The sequence below is a fragment of the Sus scrofa genome, chromosome 12 (genome assembly GCF_054392235.1).
Source record: "Sus scrofa isolate SSC_HxYL_T2T_F1_AM1 chromosome 12, Sscrofa_HxYL_maternal_Yorkshire_Landrace_v2.0, whole genome shotgun sequence".
Lineage (NCBI taxonomy): Eukaryota > Metazoa > Chordata > Mammalia > Artiodactyla > Suidae > Sus > Sus scrofa.
This window is the reverse complement of record NC_139394.1, coordinates 18,005,267-18,021,876: the sequence shown is the minus strand read 5'-3', so window position 1 is coordinate 18,021,876 and position 16,610 is coordinate 18,005,267. Positions and strand designations below refer to the sequence as shown.

General features: G+C 47.4%; 1 protein-coding gene across 4 annotated transcripts in view; it reads right to left on the bottom strand.

Moving 5' to 3' along the window:
• Positions 1–715: 715 nt before the first annotated feature.
• The window catches only part of LOC102158372 (uncharacterized), a 40,720-nt gene continuing 24,825 nt past the window's right edge, over positions 716–16,610 (bottom strand). For 3 of the 4 annotated variants that reach the window (XM_084984172.1, XM_084984173.1, XM_084984175.1), the window contains 9 exons: positions 13,839–13,910; positions 13,248–13,322; positions 9,788–9,903; positions 6,074–7,881; positions 5,392–5,496; positions 3,201–3,250; positions 1,477–1,531; positions 1,250–1,395; positions 716–928 (listed from right to left, as the gene is read on the bottom strand). In XM_084984172.1, the coding sequence (XP_084840298.1) occupies positions 826–928; positions 1,250–1,395; positions 1,477–1,531; positions 3,201–3,250; positions 5,392–5,496; positions 6,074–7,881; positions 9,788–9,903; positions 13,248–13,322; positions 13,839–13,910 (2,530 nt within the window). In that variant the 3' untranslated portion in view covers positions 716–825. The remainder of the gene's footprint in view (positions 929–1,249; positions 1,396–1,476; positions 1,532–3,200; positions 3,251–5,391; positions 5,497–6,073; positions 7,882–9,787; positions 9,904–13,247; positions 13,323–13,838; positions 13,911–16,610) is intronic. The other variant, XM_084984174.1, reaches the window with a different exon arrangement.

The following is a 16,610-nucleotide window of genomic DNA, read 5'->3' as shown; positions in this document are numbered from 1 at the left end:
TGCGGTTTGCACCATTCTTTACCTCATGCTGCTAAACCACCGGCACTATTCGTGGCCATTTTTGGCAGATGACCACATCTTGTTCATTCAGAATTTCTTGTTCTCACTAAGGTATTTAACTCTCATTGACTTACTAACTGTGGTTGATTAATGACTTTCTTTGCAGCAGTGGAAGAGCCTTTGCAGCTACTGTCATTACATAACCACTTGGAATCTTGCAGCCGGAGGCCTGTGCTGGGTGAGGGAGGAAGTGGGAAGGTTTGGTGCTGGGCTGAGCTGGAGGGCGCCGAGCAGCCCATGGCAGACCCTCAGGGAGGTCAGGAGAGGCCAGGGAGGTCCGTCTTGGGCGGTGGCCGCTCTCACACCTTCTTCTTCTTCTGTTTTTTCCGGCCTGGAAACATGCTGTAAACAACTGGTACTTGATGAACCAGGAGAGAGAGCACCAGCACACGCTGTTATCTGACCTGACGCTCTACGCCCCTTGAGGATGACATGTCCTCAAGTTCCCAGGGACTGATTCCACTGGGGAATCGAGGGAGAGAAGCCCCCTTCCTCCTCCTCTTCCCCCTCCTTGGCCCGCATTTCCTCTTGTGCAAGTACCGGCTACCACCAGGGGTTCTAGCGTCAGCTCTGCGGTTTCTTGCCTGCGGCCCTTGTTACTGGCATAGAAATAATTCGGCTGCTTACATTCTAATTCCTTACCACATGGCTAGAATTGGTTGTGAATGTACATTTTACTAGAACAACAACAAAAATATTTTACAAGCAATTCCTAGAATCTGGTGCTATACACACACGTGTAGGCGGCCTGAGCCAGGACGGGGCTCACTCGGGGGGAACCTCAGGTGCCGCGTCACTCTCCTCACCCAGGTCTTCCACGTCCGATTCTATGGTCAGAACCACATCTGCTGGGGCTTCACTGACCTCCCTGGAGTAAGAAGAATAATGCCAAGGCTTTTACTCTCAGAAGTAGCAGGGAAACGTTCCATTATTTCCTTATTTTATTGTGGCTTTTCAGGGCCCCACTTGCGGCACACGGTAGTTCCCAGGCTAGGGGTTGAATCCAGCTGCAGCAGCCGGCCTACACCACAGCTCACGGCAACGCCGGATCCTTAACCCACTGAGCGAGGCCGGGGATGGAACCCGAGTCCTCAGGGATACTGATCAGGTTCATAACCCGCTGGGCCACAAGAGGAACTCCTGTTCCCTCATTTGAGACCAGAACTTTACTTCGTCCCCCCTCGCTTACCCCGCACCCGCATGGAGGACCTCTTCCTCATCAGAAGACTCCTTGTCGTGTAGCTTCTGGGCCATGTTTTTCTTGCGTGTGGCGTTGAGAGGTCTGTACATATCCTGAAGCCAGAGTGGCCGCCTTCTCCAAAAGAAGCCCTCCCTCTGCAACGCAGAAAGGGAGATATTAAGTCTGCACCTCCCCTCCTTTCTCTGGCCACGGCACTCTGTCCTCCTCAAATTTACCTCGCTCTCGCTCTCCCCCGAGCGTCTCTTACGCAGCAGAAAGCCGAAAAAGCCCCTTGGAGGAAAACACACACAGTGAGTGACACGTGCCCCTCCCACCTCCCTCGCAGCGTGCTCGCTCTGGTCCCACCAGGACTGAATGGATACCTCAGCCCCCAGTCCCAACGAGCCCAAGCACCCCACATCCGGGATCCCGAGAACAATTCCAAGCACGCTGGCCTTCCCGAAGGTCTCCAAGTCTGTCCCAGACGGCCCCTCCGTGTCTCTGGGGAGCCTTTGGCATGTGGCTTCGCACGGAGTAAAGGCAGCATTTTCAGCCCCACTCGGCTTTGTGGCCCTTACCCAAGGGCCCCTGGGCAGTGCAAACACTGCCCAATCATGCTGGGCGGAAGAACATTAACTCTCTAGACGCATTTTACACGAGTCCCCTTCAGACGTCGTTTCCCATGTGGCATTTGCTGGCGGGAGGGGAGAAGGTGATGCTAGTTTCCTAGGTGCTTTATCCCAGAAGCTGAATCCCACCAAGCAAACACCTGAGTCCAACTAGGAACGTTATCTAGCTTGCTGCCTTTGGTTGTTTTGTTGTTTGTTTGTTTGTTTGTTTGTTCCTTTTTAGGGCTGCACCCACGGCACATGGAAGGTCCCAGGCTAGGGGGTCAAATCGGAGCTGCAGCTGCTGGCCACAGCCACAGCCGCAGCCACAGCCACAGCCACAGCGATGCAGGATCCAAGCCAGGTCTGTGACCTACACCACAGCTCCCCAAATGCCAGATCCTTAACCCAGTGAGCAAGGCCAGGGATCCAACCCACGTGCTCACGGATACTAGCTGGAGGCGTTTCCGCTGAGCCACGGTGGCAACTCCCAGGCTTGCTGACCTTCAAACTGCAGGCTCTCCCTGATGTGTGAGTGAATTGTGAGATCAGTTTCAAGGCCGTGACCAGCACAAAAACATAAAATACTCTTTTTCAATGCAAACAGAATAGAGAAAAAGAGTCAGAGGGCACGATAAGTTTGGCTTAGAAATGACGGAGGTCCATATAGCATGTGTGTCCTGAGTTGTGACCGAACATGAGGCCAAGAGCCCAAGCATGGTGTGGACAACAGGACGTCCCCAGGGGAAAGGGCCCGTCTTCTTTTTGATACTCACTAGTGGTGAGTCAATGGGGCGAGACATTTTCCCTTGCTCTCTCTCCTCCTCCTTATTGTAAAAGGGAGAGACAAACTACTGTCTCAAGCTTCCTCCAGTTAGAACTCTATGAGGTTTGGATAAAGCGGATAGAGAGTGGGGGCCGGAAGGCCAGCAGGACGACAAGGCAAGTTTGCTTGCCACTGTACAGGAAGGAGTCGTCTGCTCCATGTCATCCACTTGGAGGGGGCCTAGGAGCCCCCAAACCCCCAAAACCACGCGGCCTTCCCTACCCCGGAGCCTCCGAGAAGCCTCTCCTGGTCCGATGCCCACCACCAGCAGGAACGGGGACAACCCAAACCGCTCCCCCTCCACCCTCGTTCCTTAAAGGACTAGAGAAAGCGGATGAATCTGGACCAGTCTCATTCGAACTCAGCTTTGGCCGGGAGCTAATTCTGCTGGTGAATAAAGTATTAGGGTAAAGAAACATTCTTCCTGCCTTCAGTGGCTTCTTCCCTGTAAAACGAGGAGACTGAAAGAGATGAGTTCTACGTTCTCTGGTTCCAAAACACTCTGTCTTAAAAGACCAGTATTTACCTTTTGCGTCCTACTTTCCCTTCCCGCAATGCCCTCTTACGAGAACAGACCTGTTTTGGAAGAAAACATGACCGTGATTAGCCATCACAACAATTTTCTCCAAATCCTTACTCATTCCGTTTATTTTAGGTCTACCAGTCCCATGATAATCACTTCCGAGGCCAGGAATTCTCGCCTGTTTAATAGTCCCTTGGCTCGTCCCAAGGCCCTAACCTAGCATCTTGCATGCCGCTGGCAGTACACTTCGCCGACTGCTTCAGACAACATTCAACAGATAATTCCTAACAAAAACTCCCAGAAGTGGGAAAAGAAAATACAAGTATCCTCAAGAAACCTAAGCATTGTTTTCAAGTCCAGAACAAGAGTTAGAAGCCTATCGTGACGGCTACTGTTGATCACTGTTGAGGAGGTCCTCATCAACGCAGTAAGGACAGTGAAATACTGGAACGGAAAAGACAAACATACTTGAATGCGAAGCGATGGGCAACCTAAAAAAGACCAAAAGAATCCACCGAAATTGTACTGGCAGCAAGATGAGAATTCAGTCAGATGACGCCACACAAAATCAGGAGATCCACATCTAAGCCTCAACAGCTTCCCCATAGAACACAAAAAACTAGCTAAACAACAGACGATCGAGCCCGCTGATAATATCAAAGAGCAGGACTCTTCCCTGCCAGGTATAAAATACATAAGGGAGCAGCTGGAATTAAGCCGTGTGCTACTGCTGCTTCTACAGGAAAAGATAACTGCATCAGCAGACTAGAGTCTGGATAAAGACAGCACTTCAGGTCAGTGAAGAAAGAATGAACCATGCAGTGAAAGATCTTACAACAAGTGGATTTCCAAAGAGGGGGGAATGTTAGATCCCCTGCGTCCACCCCAACAGATTCTAGGCAGATTATAAAAGCCCCCGAAGAAAATGTTAGACTCCTTTTATGACATGAGGAGACAGCGGCCTGGATTCCAAAACCTGCTCCCCAAAAGCCCTGAGGAGAGGACGGGCAGACACGGCGGCAGACTGTCCACACGCCGCCTACTCTTCCCAGCCCTTGCCGCCTTCTCCCCTGCACTCTCGCCTTCCTCTTGACTTATAAAACTCTTCATAGTAAATAAATAGATACGGTCTTTAATTACACATCAGGGTTTCCCATCTTTCCCAGTGCTTCTGTCTCCAAGGAGACAAGACAGAAAAGCAGAGTCGGGTGAGACTGGCTTCTGCTTTTGGTTTGGCCACCGGGGCCCGAAGTTGGTCTCCTTCCTCTATAAAACGGGGTGCGGATCTCACCCGCACAGGGTTGTTGGAATTCAATCAGACACCACATGGAAAACTCTTCACCCTGCGCTTGGCATAAATCAGCGCTAAGTTGGTGCCACAGACACGGTGGTCAAATCTATCAAAGGCTCTGCTTGAGGCATCAGGCTCTGAAGGCACTTTCCCGCCACAAGACTATAAAAAAAATACTGCCTCCGTTTTTTTTCTGATACTCTTATCCCCTTTTTTTTTTTTTTTCACATTTATGGCAATATGTTTACTTAAGGTGAGAAATGGGGACCTGCTATTATTTTCCCCCTCAAGCCGTTAGGTAGCTCTTCTATTACCATGTATTCATTTTCTTCCACGGATCAGAGTATGAAAACACGACACTGCAAAAGTCTTGGAAACACATGGGTCTATGGACAATATCAATAAAAAGGCATACATAAGCTCAACCAAAAATGTGTTCAGACCTAGGCGATGAACACATGAAAACTCTTCTGAAGGACATCGCACGGCCACGCGTACATGGCATCAGATACCACCTGCCTAGAATGCTGTAACGATGTCAGTTTTCCGCAGATCAACCTACAAATTCCATGCAACCCTATTTATATCCAAGACAATTTGCAAACGCCACTTGGCCAGCTGACATTTGGTAGAGAAAATATGCAAGAATAGCATGTCACCTCTGGTCTTCTTACAAACCGAATTTGTCCAACTAGTCTAATGCCTTTTTAATCTCGGGTTCAATTCTAGAGACCTCCTGGGAGTGAAGTTCCTTTAAAAATCCTGGGAATATACGTTTCAGTAAAAGAACCCCACGTATTTCAGTCCTCGTGACTAAAGAGGGGGTTCAAGCGGTAGTAAGTGGAAAGGTGGCTGTGCTTTTCAGTTTGCAGGTTCTGAATCTGACGTAATTGTTGTCCTTACCTCGATGAGACAGAAAATTACAATCAAAAGCATCACCACTACAGTCACAGATATCGCCAAGATGAGCTTGTTATTATAGCCATATCCGGGGACTTCTTTGGGGAGCTAAAAAAACAAAGCACAATTTTTTAAAACCAAGGGGATAGAAAGGATAAAAGCTAACTATTTTTAAACCTTCTCTAAATAATAGCTAACTATTCCCTTTTTTTTTTTTTTTTTTTTTTTTCCGCCAGGGAGGCATGCAGAAGTTCTGGGCCCGGGATCAAATCTGTGCCACAGCAGTGACCCAAGCCACAGCAGTGACAGCCCTGGATCCTTAACCTGCTGCACCGCAGGGGAACTCCAATAGCTGATTATTCTTACACTGTGCTAAAACCCCATCCTTTCAGGCGAGCAGCTCATAGGTTCTTAAGAACAGACCAAACCCAAAGTGTTATTAATCTTATGGCCAGCATTTCCTTCTACAACCTAGTTATCTTGTACGTTAGGCCCTCCTCTCGTCTACCCTAGGAACAGTGCCACATGCCCTAAATGAGCAAAGAGGGAGGGCGCTGGCTTAGCCGGTCTCGTGGCTGAGACAAGAAACAGGCTAGGAGCCCCCGGTCTTCCTGCGTGGGCACTTTATGGGCCTGTCCTAAGCGGACGAAAAGTCCAGCTCCCATGTGTCAGGCATTGTCTTCACCTCACTCGACTCCTTCTGTTCCCCCTGGGCTTCTGTGTTCTCGTTGATGTAGTTCTCGGTTTTCCACTGGTCCGTATCCCATTCTGCCTTGGACACCTTGGCTTCTTGCTGCTCACTGAGAAGCTTCATCAGGAGGCCTGTCCTGGAGATGAGCTTGGCACAGGCCAGCTGCACTTGGGGCTCGGAGCAGTCCATCTTCAACGTCCGGATAACATGAGAAATGAGCCCCCTCACGTCATTGTTGGGGATGAGGGACTGCAGCTGCTGGTTCAGCTGAGCTTCAAACTGAGTCCCCGGGGAGGAAACTCCTGGGGCAATGAAGCTTGTGGGCTTGGAGGCCACGTCAGTGCCCACACCGTGGTACTCCCACTGTATTTTGTGGGTGTGTTGATCAGTAGGCATAACGTTGTCTGCAGGAACAGCAGAATATCCTGAAGGAAGAGTGCTCTGGGCGGTGCTTGCAGGGAGAGTGCCCGACAAAGTAGTTGTGCCTGAAGCAGTAGTAAGTTCTTCAAAAACAACCTGTGGAGTATTGTTTTCTGAGATGACGTTTTCTGTAGAAGGCTCTGAAGGAGAAAAGGATTGTGGAGAAGGCTTTTCCTGAGAACTCGGTTCTCCTGAAGGCGACGAAGCCTCTAGTGAAGGGGAATTTATGAGGCTCCTCACTGCAGAGGACGGAGGCCTCAAGGCAAACAGCGATCTGTAGCTTGAGATTTTGCCTGGGAACCCCTGGCCCTTTTTGGGAACGGTCGTTCTGTGAAGCAAAGGAGAGTGAGAGTTGCGGAAGGAGTACATCTTTCTGGGATGTGAGATTGTTTTAGAAGTCTTCATATTTTTGACTCTTGCATTAGCATCTTCTAAAACAAAAATAGTGTATGATAAGTCCTTTGATTTCTTTTTGACCTTTCCTGGGGCTTCTGGATGGATAGAGGCAGCAGGCCTGCCCCTCGAGTACTGTTTCAGGAAAGAAGAGACTTCCGCTTTACGTTCCTTTAGGAGTAAAGCCTCTTTTTCCAAGGAGTTTGCCACTAGCTTCCCGGGTCTCTGCGCCACGTGCAGCTGGGCCAGTTCCCTGGCGGAGGGCCCCCTGAGCTTGCTTCCTCTGGCAGCGTTCTCCACCAGTGGCTGGGCATTCTCTTTGCCCCTGGGGCTCTGCCTTCTCATTTCTCTGAAGTGCCTTTTCTTTATGCCCCTCGGGCCCTCGAGGACCCTGTTCACCTTCGGCGGCCTTTTTTCTGTGCTCTCAACCTCTTCGAGGCTCTTCTCCTGTTGTCGGGCGGTTTCCAATTTCCCTCGAAGGATGTGGCGTCTCAGCTGGGGACTTAACACGTTGGACTGTATAAGCATGGCAGCTTTTTCTTTCCTTAGAACGTCATCAATTTTTTCCTGAATTTCTGCATCTAACAAATTTTCCAGAAAACGGAGTTGCCTCAATTTAGTTTTATAAGTTGAAATACTGGATTCAGGTTTAACAGAGGGGTTCCCGGTGGGGGTCTTCAAATGGCCTGGTGGGATGTCTGCCTCTGCTACATTTGAAAAGAGAAGCTGGATGAATGGCAGCAAGGTGGATTCTGCATCTTCTAGATTTCCCTCGGAGAAATACGGCAGGATGTAGTTGAGTGCACTGATAACATCACTTTCATCACTAAAGTCCGGCTGCTCATCCATGAAGCTCGACAAGCTGACACGACTTCTGCCTGAGGACGGCCTCTCTGGCTCAATAATCAGCTCGGTGCTGGTGTTCTTCTTCCGGGCTTGTAGCACCTTCATGAACGATCCTTCTGCGTGCCCTAGAGATGTTTCTTTATCTGTCAAAAAGGAAGAGACTGGTTCTGAACACGGAAGACTGATGGGGCAGCTCTTGTCCCATCAGCCACGTATCCCGGGCAAACACACTAGGCAGCAGCAAACCTCCGAGGGCCACTTAGAGAGGAGACAGAGAGACCCACACTTAGACCTACGACTGGCAACAACAACAGGTGGCAGAAGACAGCTTCCCAAAAAGTGCCTCTTCATTCAGAGAGCTCCATAACGTGAAATACAGCGACTACATTTAGGATTAGTCCACTGGACCCCAGGGGCCAACTGCCCAGGACTCGAGAAAAGCCAGGGCTGGAAGACAAACACTCTCGGACTCCGCTGGGCCCTGCGGATCTACTGTGACTCCTCCCTCAGGCTCACACACCCCATCCTGTCCTGCCTCAGAAGCAGAGGGGCTGGCCCCGTCTCTCCACCTCTTCACTGTGCTCATGTTCTTGCTGCTATCCCAGGGGACCGCGACAACACCTGCGGCTCACAGGGCCTCACCTGCACTTGTCCTTCTCCATCTACCCACCGAGTCCTTTGCCCGGTCCCTGCTTCCATATATCCCAGCCCTCACCACCGAAGGTTCTACACAGAAGAAGACACTATGTCCACCCTGGTTCTTTGCTACAATTTGGGCAGGGATCTGGGGTGCAGGTTGAGAGATTTTTCCAGGCTGTATGCCAACGTGGAATGTTAATACGTGAGGTCCTAAAAGGCAAGAGGGAAAAAGCAACTTCTGCCAGAAGCCTACTTTGCTTTCATTTCATTTCACTTCGCCTATTTCCAGCTCTGCTTGCGGAACCACCAAAGCTGCTCACTACGGCAAGGTGATGTGTACCACTGTGTAGCTGGGCTTCTCCTCCAGAGGGATGAAAAGCGTTTGGGGTAGCGGTGGTGAGGGTCAGGGGAGGAGGGAAGGGTCACGAGGAAGGAGGAGCCCAGACTGGCCGAGAGCCCACAACTGGCGACAGGGGCCTGAGCACTAGGCCATGACACTGAACGCCTCTGATCTTGCTTGCCCTCACCTGTAAAGGCAGACCAAACACGCCTTTTCTGCCCACTTCTGGGGGAGAAGGGAGCAATATAATTGGTTAAAAGAACTGAAAACATTGTTTTGAAAAAGAAGCAACGTGGTCTTTATCTAAGTAGCAACGTGTCCTTTACAATGTGCTCTAGATCATTGATGGAGACGCGTATTCGAGCCATCTGGGCAGGAAAGCAGGTTTTGAAGTTGTTAAGGTAGTGTCAATAAATCTAATATACAGAAAAATAGTTGAAAGCACCCGAGTGTTTTGTGGGTAGAAAAGCTTGAGATTTAGAGCAAGTTCAGAGCTGGATGGTCTAAGAATAAAATAGCTCTCCTACCCATTCGAAGGGCTAGGTAGCAGCTTCGGGTTGTGGAACCAGAAACTCTTAGGTAAACCATAAACCATAAACCATAAAAGGGCACTGCTTACACTCTATCATACAACTGCAAACAAAACAAACTAATCAGAACTACATTTACGCCTGTTGTAGAAGACAAAGGGTACTTGAGACTTAACGTATCTAAACGCAGTTTACACACTGTGGTGCACTGTAGGAATAAGTTCTCATTTGCAGGGAGCACCGAATATAGTATGTGGCCATTAAGGTTGACTCCCTTCCCCTCTGCATTCCTTCCTCTTGCTCCTTTATGTGGGTCACTTACATCAGGCAGCTAATGTAACTGAGCTGTTATTAGCTTAATAATGTAACCAAGAATCTGACCTTTAGCAAGGGAGTAGTTCTTAGAAATTTAGGGAGTTGGAGTGCTGAATGAATAAAACTATTGCAATTACACCATTCATTCAACAATCCATCATAACTGATTAAAAATAAACATTAAATAAACATTTAAAAATGTATCACCAGGCAATTCGGACTCACCACAACGCGCGCTGTTTTGCAGGCATCTGTCACAATGCAGCTTGACTGTCTTGCAGACAACTTCAATGCTGTTTTTAAATTGGCAGAGGCAGCAGGCCATATGGCTAGGCAAGATCCTATAAACGGAAATGCAGAGAATTAAATCTGTGGTAGAGCAGTTAGTTGAGCAGGTAGGAGAGGCAGGCCACAGCCACCACAGGGCGGGGCCGAAAGGACTTCTTAGGGCAGAAGAACTGGAGCATTGCACAGGGACCAGCTGGTCAAGGGCTGCTCTTGGCTGTTGTAAGTAAATATGCAGGAGGACAGAGGTACCCAACAGAAGGATGAGGATGGCAGTAGATATAGTGTGCCTAGACGAAAAAAGTGATACGTGTTAGAATTGGGGGACATTGGCCTGTAGTTTAATTCGGAAGTATCTCCTCCCAACCCAAAAGCTCACTGTGAGTTGACAGTACACAGCAAGAGGGCAGATTTCTAGGAGAAGTCTGAACAAGTCCCCAGCTTCTGGAGTCCCTTTCTCAATTCCTAGTTGTGAGTAGCAAATATATTAGAAGCTACTAAATAAAGAAACACTGTGTGGTTAAACAATAACAGAGACTGTATTGGCCAGATCTGGACAATCTGAACATTCAAAAGAAGAATGCGAGCATGACAATAAGGTATAACAGCATTAAGTTAAAGAAGGGCACACGAGTCCGTAATGATAAGTGAAAAGACAAGAGGGAGAGCTCTTCTTTACACAGTAGTATTAGCTAATAAATGCATAGGGAATGATAGAATTAGGAGCATCATCTTGGGAATTCCCGCTGTGGTGCAGTGGGTTAAGGATCTGGCTTGTCTCTGTGGAGGCGCCGCTTCGATTCCTGGCCGAGAGCAATGGTTAAGGATCTGGCATTGCCACAGCTGGAACACCTCTGGCTCGGATCTGATCCCTGGCCCAGGAGCTTCCATCTGCTGTGCGGGCGGCCAAACAAAAGGGAAAGTGCCATTTTGCAACTACCAATGTAATAACTGATTCAGACAAGGATCACCACTGATGCACAGCTGGGCGAAGAGCTGTTTGACAGTAGGACCCTCACTGATCCCCAAATGTCACCCCACAGATTATTTATGAATTACCAAGGGGGAAAATAACTTTCCAATGGAGCGATATGGAAGACAGCTCCCTAAACAAGTGATCAAATCTTGACCCACTGGGCCACCCAGAGGGAGGAAGTAGGAAGGATACAGTGTCTACGAAGCATTCGTCCCCAAAATGTTTACTTGGAATCTCATGAAGAAACAGACAAATCCACACTGTAGGGCAATGCACAAGACAACTGGCTTAGATTCTTCAAAGATGACAATTTCATAAAAGACTGAAAAAAAAAATACCCGAGAAATACTCCAGCTTAAAAGAAACAAAGATATGACATGAGATGCCTAATCTCTGACTGGACTCTGTATCAAGACAAAACAGACTTAAAGAATGGTATTGGTGGAGTGTCCGCTCAGGTGCAATGGGATTCGGTGGCGTCTTGGGAGCACTGGGACGCAGGTTCGATCCCCAGCCCGGCACAGTGGGTTAAGGAGCCAGTGTTGCCACAGCTGTGGCTTAGGTTGCAACGGCAGCTCGGATCCAATCTGGCCTGGGAACCCCATATGCTGCGAAGGGGCCAAAGATATGAAAAGACAGTTTTCAAGAAACCGCATCTCAGGCAATAAGGTTCAGTGATCCCCAAGAGATGGGAAATAAGGAAGTGATCCCTATGATTGCCCTGCTCACTTCTTTGAGAGAGTTTTCAGGTCATCGGACAGGGAAGAGAAACCCAGTCAGAGACTGATGGACTCCCTGACTCAGGAAATGGAGCTGAGAGTCTGGGAAAACCAAGGTAACAGGGGTTCACAAAGCAGAGTACTAGAGAGAAAAGAAAGGCACAGACAGAGAACTCTGGAGACAGGCAGAGGGATCTCTGGACTATTCAGCAAAGTGTTGGTCAGTGCAGGTGTGTGAGGAATTCCTTGAGGCCAAGAAAAGAACCACATTAAAGGATTAATCAGAATAAATGGGTATCACACAGCATGGGAAATAGTACCTGTTCCTACAAGCCAGACGGGAAAACCTTAGGATACTCAAAGGACTTGTCTCAGCAGTTTCTTTCTTCCTTTCTTTGCTTTTCTTTTTTCTTCCTTTTTTTTTTTTTTTTTTTTTTTTTGCCTTTTCTAGGGCCGCTCCTGCAGCATATGGACGTTCCCAGACTATAGGTCTAATCGGAGCTGTAGCCACTGGCCTACGCCAGAGCCACAGCAACGCGGGATCCACACCGCATCTCCGACCAACACCACAGCTCATGGCAATGCTGAATCTTGACCCACTGAGCAAGGCCAGGGATCCAACCCGCAATCTCATGGTTCCTAGTTGAATTCATTAACCACTGAGCCATGACGGCAACTCCCCTCAGCAGTTTCAAATGATGAGCTCCAGATCAAAGGCTACTTGTGGTCATATCTAACAAATCTTAAAAACGAGACCTAGGGAGTTCCCGTTGTGGTGCAGCAGAAACAAATCCGACTAGGAACCATGAGGTTGCAGGTCTGATCCATGGCCTTGCTCAGTGGGTTAAGGATCTGGTGTCGCTGTGAGTTGTGGTGTAGGTGGCAGACGCGGCTTGGATCTGGCATTGCTGTGGCGGTGGTGTAGGCTCGCAGCTGTAGCTCCGATCCCATCCCTAGCCTGGGAACCTCCATGTGCTGTAAGTGCGGCCTTGAAGAAAAAAAAAAGTGACAACAACAACAACAACAAAAAACTAGACCTAAAAAGATAAACTGTTTTGTTCCACCCAAAACAAAGCTCAAGCATTTTATATGAATATACAAATATATATAGCACACAATAAACTAAAATTCACAATGTCTGGAATTATGTGAAAAATCACCAAGCATGCAAAGCAACAGGAGAATATGTCCCATGTGGAAGAGAAAAAGTACTCAATCAAAGCGAACCCATAATCTGCACAGATGTTACCATCAGCAGAAAAGAACATTAAAAATTTTAATACATAGGAAAAAAGTTATTAGTACTGTATTCCATGTGTGAAAAAAAATCCAGACTGAAAATGTTAAGGAGACACATAGAAGACATAAAACACACCCGAACTGAGCTTCTAGAGGTGAAAGCCAATTTCTAAATGAAAAAGATACAGGATGGGCTTAATGGCAGGTTAGACACTGCAGAAGAAAGCATCAGGAAACACTGAGGCAGAGAAACTGTCCAAAATGAAGCACAAAGAGCAGCAAAACAAAACAACACAAGAGACACAAGGGCTGGGAGGGGAGAAATGAAAGTACATTACCTGAAGTTGCCTACGCGAGTCATGACTCTTATTAATGAAAATGACACATGAAAAAATCTGACTGAGGAAAATAACACAACAAACCTAAAAAATTTAAGTGAACATAAATGTAAGAAAAATCAACTTACAGCTTTTCCAATTCAAGGGTCATCATGAGGATACTTTCAACCGTTGTAAGTGACACTTGTGTTGTTCCCAGGTCTCTGAAGGAAAAGCCCAAACATGCATGGTATAAACACAAGGACAAAAATTCTAGACTTAAAAAAGAAAAAAATGCCTAACATGTAATTACTTCAATTCTGGCTTCTTACTTGCCATAGATGATAATTCCAAAGAGCTCTTATTGACGAAAGTTAAATTGACTGGCATCGTCAAATTAATGACCTTGGTGCCGAACACTCCAACCTTTTAAAATTATTATTATTATGGTTTCGTTTTGGTCTTTTTAGGGCCACGGGGGCGGCATATGGAAGTTCCCGGCCTACGCCACAGCCACAGCAACTAGTGATCCAAGTTGTGTCTGCAGCCTACACCACAGCTCATGGCAACGCCCGATCCCCAACCCACTAAGCGAGGCCAGAGATCGAACCCGCATCCTCGTGGATAATAGTCGGGTTCACTACCACTGAGCCAGGACAGGAACTCACACCACTTAGAATTTAAATTGTCACTGTTTAGGCAAAACACTCAATCTCCCATGAGACGGTTGTGATACTTACAAGTATCTCAGCGCTGGTAATTTATAAAGATACGAATCTTCAACTGTTGTCAAAGGATTATGGCTGAGAACTCTGAAAAAAATGGAATGGAATTAAAATTATCTGCATTTTCAATTACTTTCCTGAAAGTTTTTTATTCATTTTTTGGGTCTGGAACTTGAAGGAAAAAATCATTTTCTGTCTTTACTTATAAATCACCCTTAGAATCCTTAAAACACTCTTTCTTTGGAAACTACCCAAGTATCCAGGAGATAAAGAGAAAGAAATAGAAAAAAAAAAAAGTGGATAGCAAAGAAAAAACACTCCAAAGAACTTTTCAGGTCAAAGACCCTAGAAGTGATTATCCTGGCAGGAAGTCCTTGCTCTGTAAGAAATGCTATTTAGGCTTCCCCCCCGCCACGTTCTCGCCATGCGGCACATGGGCTTCTCGGGCCAGGGATCAGATCTGAGCCGCAGTCATGACCTAAGCCACAGCTGCAGGTACCTTAACCCACTGTCAGGTGGGGATCAAACCTGCAACCCAGCGCTCCCGAGATGCCACCAATCCCGTTGTGCCACAGCAGGAACTCTAAGGAATGCTAGTTGTAGTGTCCTCCATTATTCAAGGTGGTTTTCACCTCTAGAATTTTTTTCTTAATTTCATGGTTTAAACTGCACAGTTAAAAACAAAAATAGGACCAAATCCTTGGTTTTGGAGACAAAGAAGAAGAGATAAGTCCAAGAGAAACTGGTAAAAGCCATACTCCCATCACACAGTCCCGTGTGTATCCTTTTTGCTTTGCTTTTCTTTTCCTTTCTTTGTTTTAGAGCTATACCCACGGCATATGGAAGTTCCCAGGCTAGGGGTCGAATCGGAGCTGTAGCTGCCGGCCTACACCACAGCCACGGCAACACCAGATCCAAGCCACGTCTATGACCTACACCACAGCTCATGGCAATGCCAGACCCTCAGCCCACTGAGCAAGGCCAGGGATCGAACCCTCATCCTCATGGATACCAGTCGGATTCTTAACCCACTGAGCCACAACAGGAACTCCTTAGAGATTTGAAACCATGTGGCAGGCAAATCACTGAAAAAGGTGGAGGAGTAACATCTGAAAGTTCATCATCCCTCTACAACAACAACAACAACAACAACAACAACAACAAAATTGGCAAAAGGGGTCAGAATCACCTGTTTAGAACTCTGGAAATGTAGCCAACAGGCTTGCAGCAATTTAGTGAAGGAAAACAAATTAACTTCTGTAAGAACAGTGAGATGGGCTGTTTTAACATGTCCTAGATCTCTGCTCTCCAGGCCAGTGGTGGCCTTGAAACAGAGCCCACGTTCCCAGTCCCAGAGGGAGCAGAACGGAGCTTGAGTTCCCTCGAAGACTCATTCCCAAGGCACCGCCATTGTTTTACCTGTCTGGTGGTTCCCTGGAAGACCTCACTTGAAAGGCTCGCCTTTGACCTGACTGACAGCTGCCTGGTGCCAAAAGCCTCTCCTCGGGTGGCATTTTGGAAAATGTTTGCAGGTCAGTGTTGTAACAGGGCAGTTGCATGAAGGCGTAGGTAACCGTTTGGGGCAAAAACCTGCATCACTAATAACTATGAGCATTAAGAAATGGGGTCAGCAAGGTTGCAGGATGTAAGAGCAATAGGCAAAAATTAGCTGTATCTCTATACACGAGTAATAAGTAAGCCAAATCAAAATGAAGAAAACAACTCCATGTATAACAGCATCAGAAAGAATAATATACTTAGGAAAAAACTTTAACCAGCGAAGTGCAAGACCCACGCTGCAAAGTGCAAAACATCGTTGAAAGACGTTGAAGATCGAAATAAACGAAAGACGCCATGGTCACCGATCCGAGGACAGCATTATTAAATTTGTACTACTTCCCAAATTGATCTATGTTTGCAGTGCAATGCCTACCAAAATCCCAGCTGATTTCGTTCCGGAAACTGCCAAGCTCATTCTAAAATCCACATGGCAATTCAAGGGGCCCAGAATGACCAAAGCGATGTGGGTAAAGAGCAAAGTGGGAGGACTCACCCGTCCTGGTTTCCAAACCCAGTTCAAAGCTACTGCAATCACAGGGTGGTACTGGCATGAGAACATACACGGAAATCAACAGAACAGACCTGACAGTGCGGAAATAAATCCTCATATTTATGGTCTATCGACTTCCAACAAGGTGCCGCCGAGCAGAATTCAATGCGGAAAGAAGAGTCCTAAATGGTGCTGGGACGACTGCACACCCACACACAAAATAACAAAGCTGGACTCCTACCTACCTTGCACATCACATATGAAAAGTAACTCAAAGTGGATCAAAGAGCCAAGTGTGAGAGCTAACACCACACAATTCTTACAAGAAAACCCAGGAGTAAATCTTTAGGACCCTGTCCTAGGCAACGGTTTCTTACAAACAAGCAACCAAAGGAAAAACCAGGTAAATTGGACCCTGTAAAAGTTAAAAATGTGTGTGCTTCAAAGAACACTATCAAGAAAGTGAAGAACAGCACACAGCATGGGGGGAAATATTTGCAAATCATTTATCTGGTAAAGGTCTAGTATCCAGAACATCCAGAATATACAAAGAACTCTTACAGCTCAATAATAAGATAACTAACTTTACTTTTTTGCTGTTCAGGGCCAAACCCATGGCCCATGGACGTTCCCAGGCTAGGGGCCGAACTGGAGCTACACGTGCCAGCCTATGCCACAGCCACGGCAACGCGGGATCCAAGCCATGTCTGCCACCTACACCACAGCTCACGGTGACG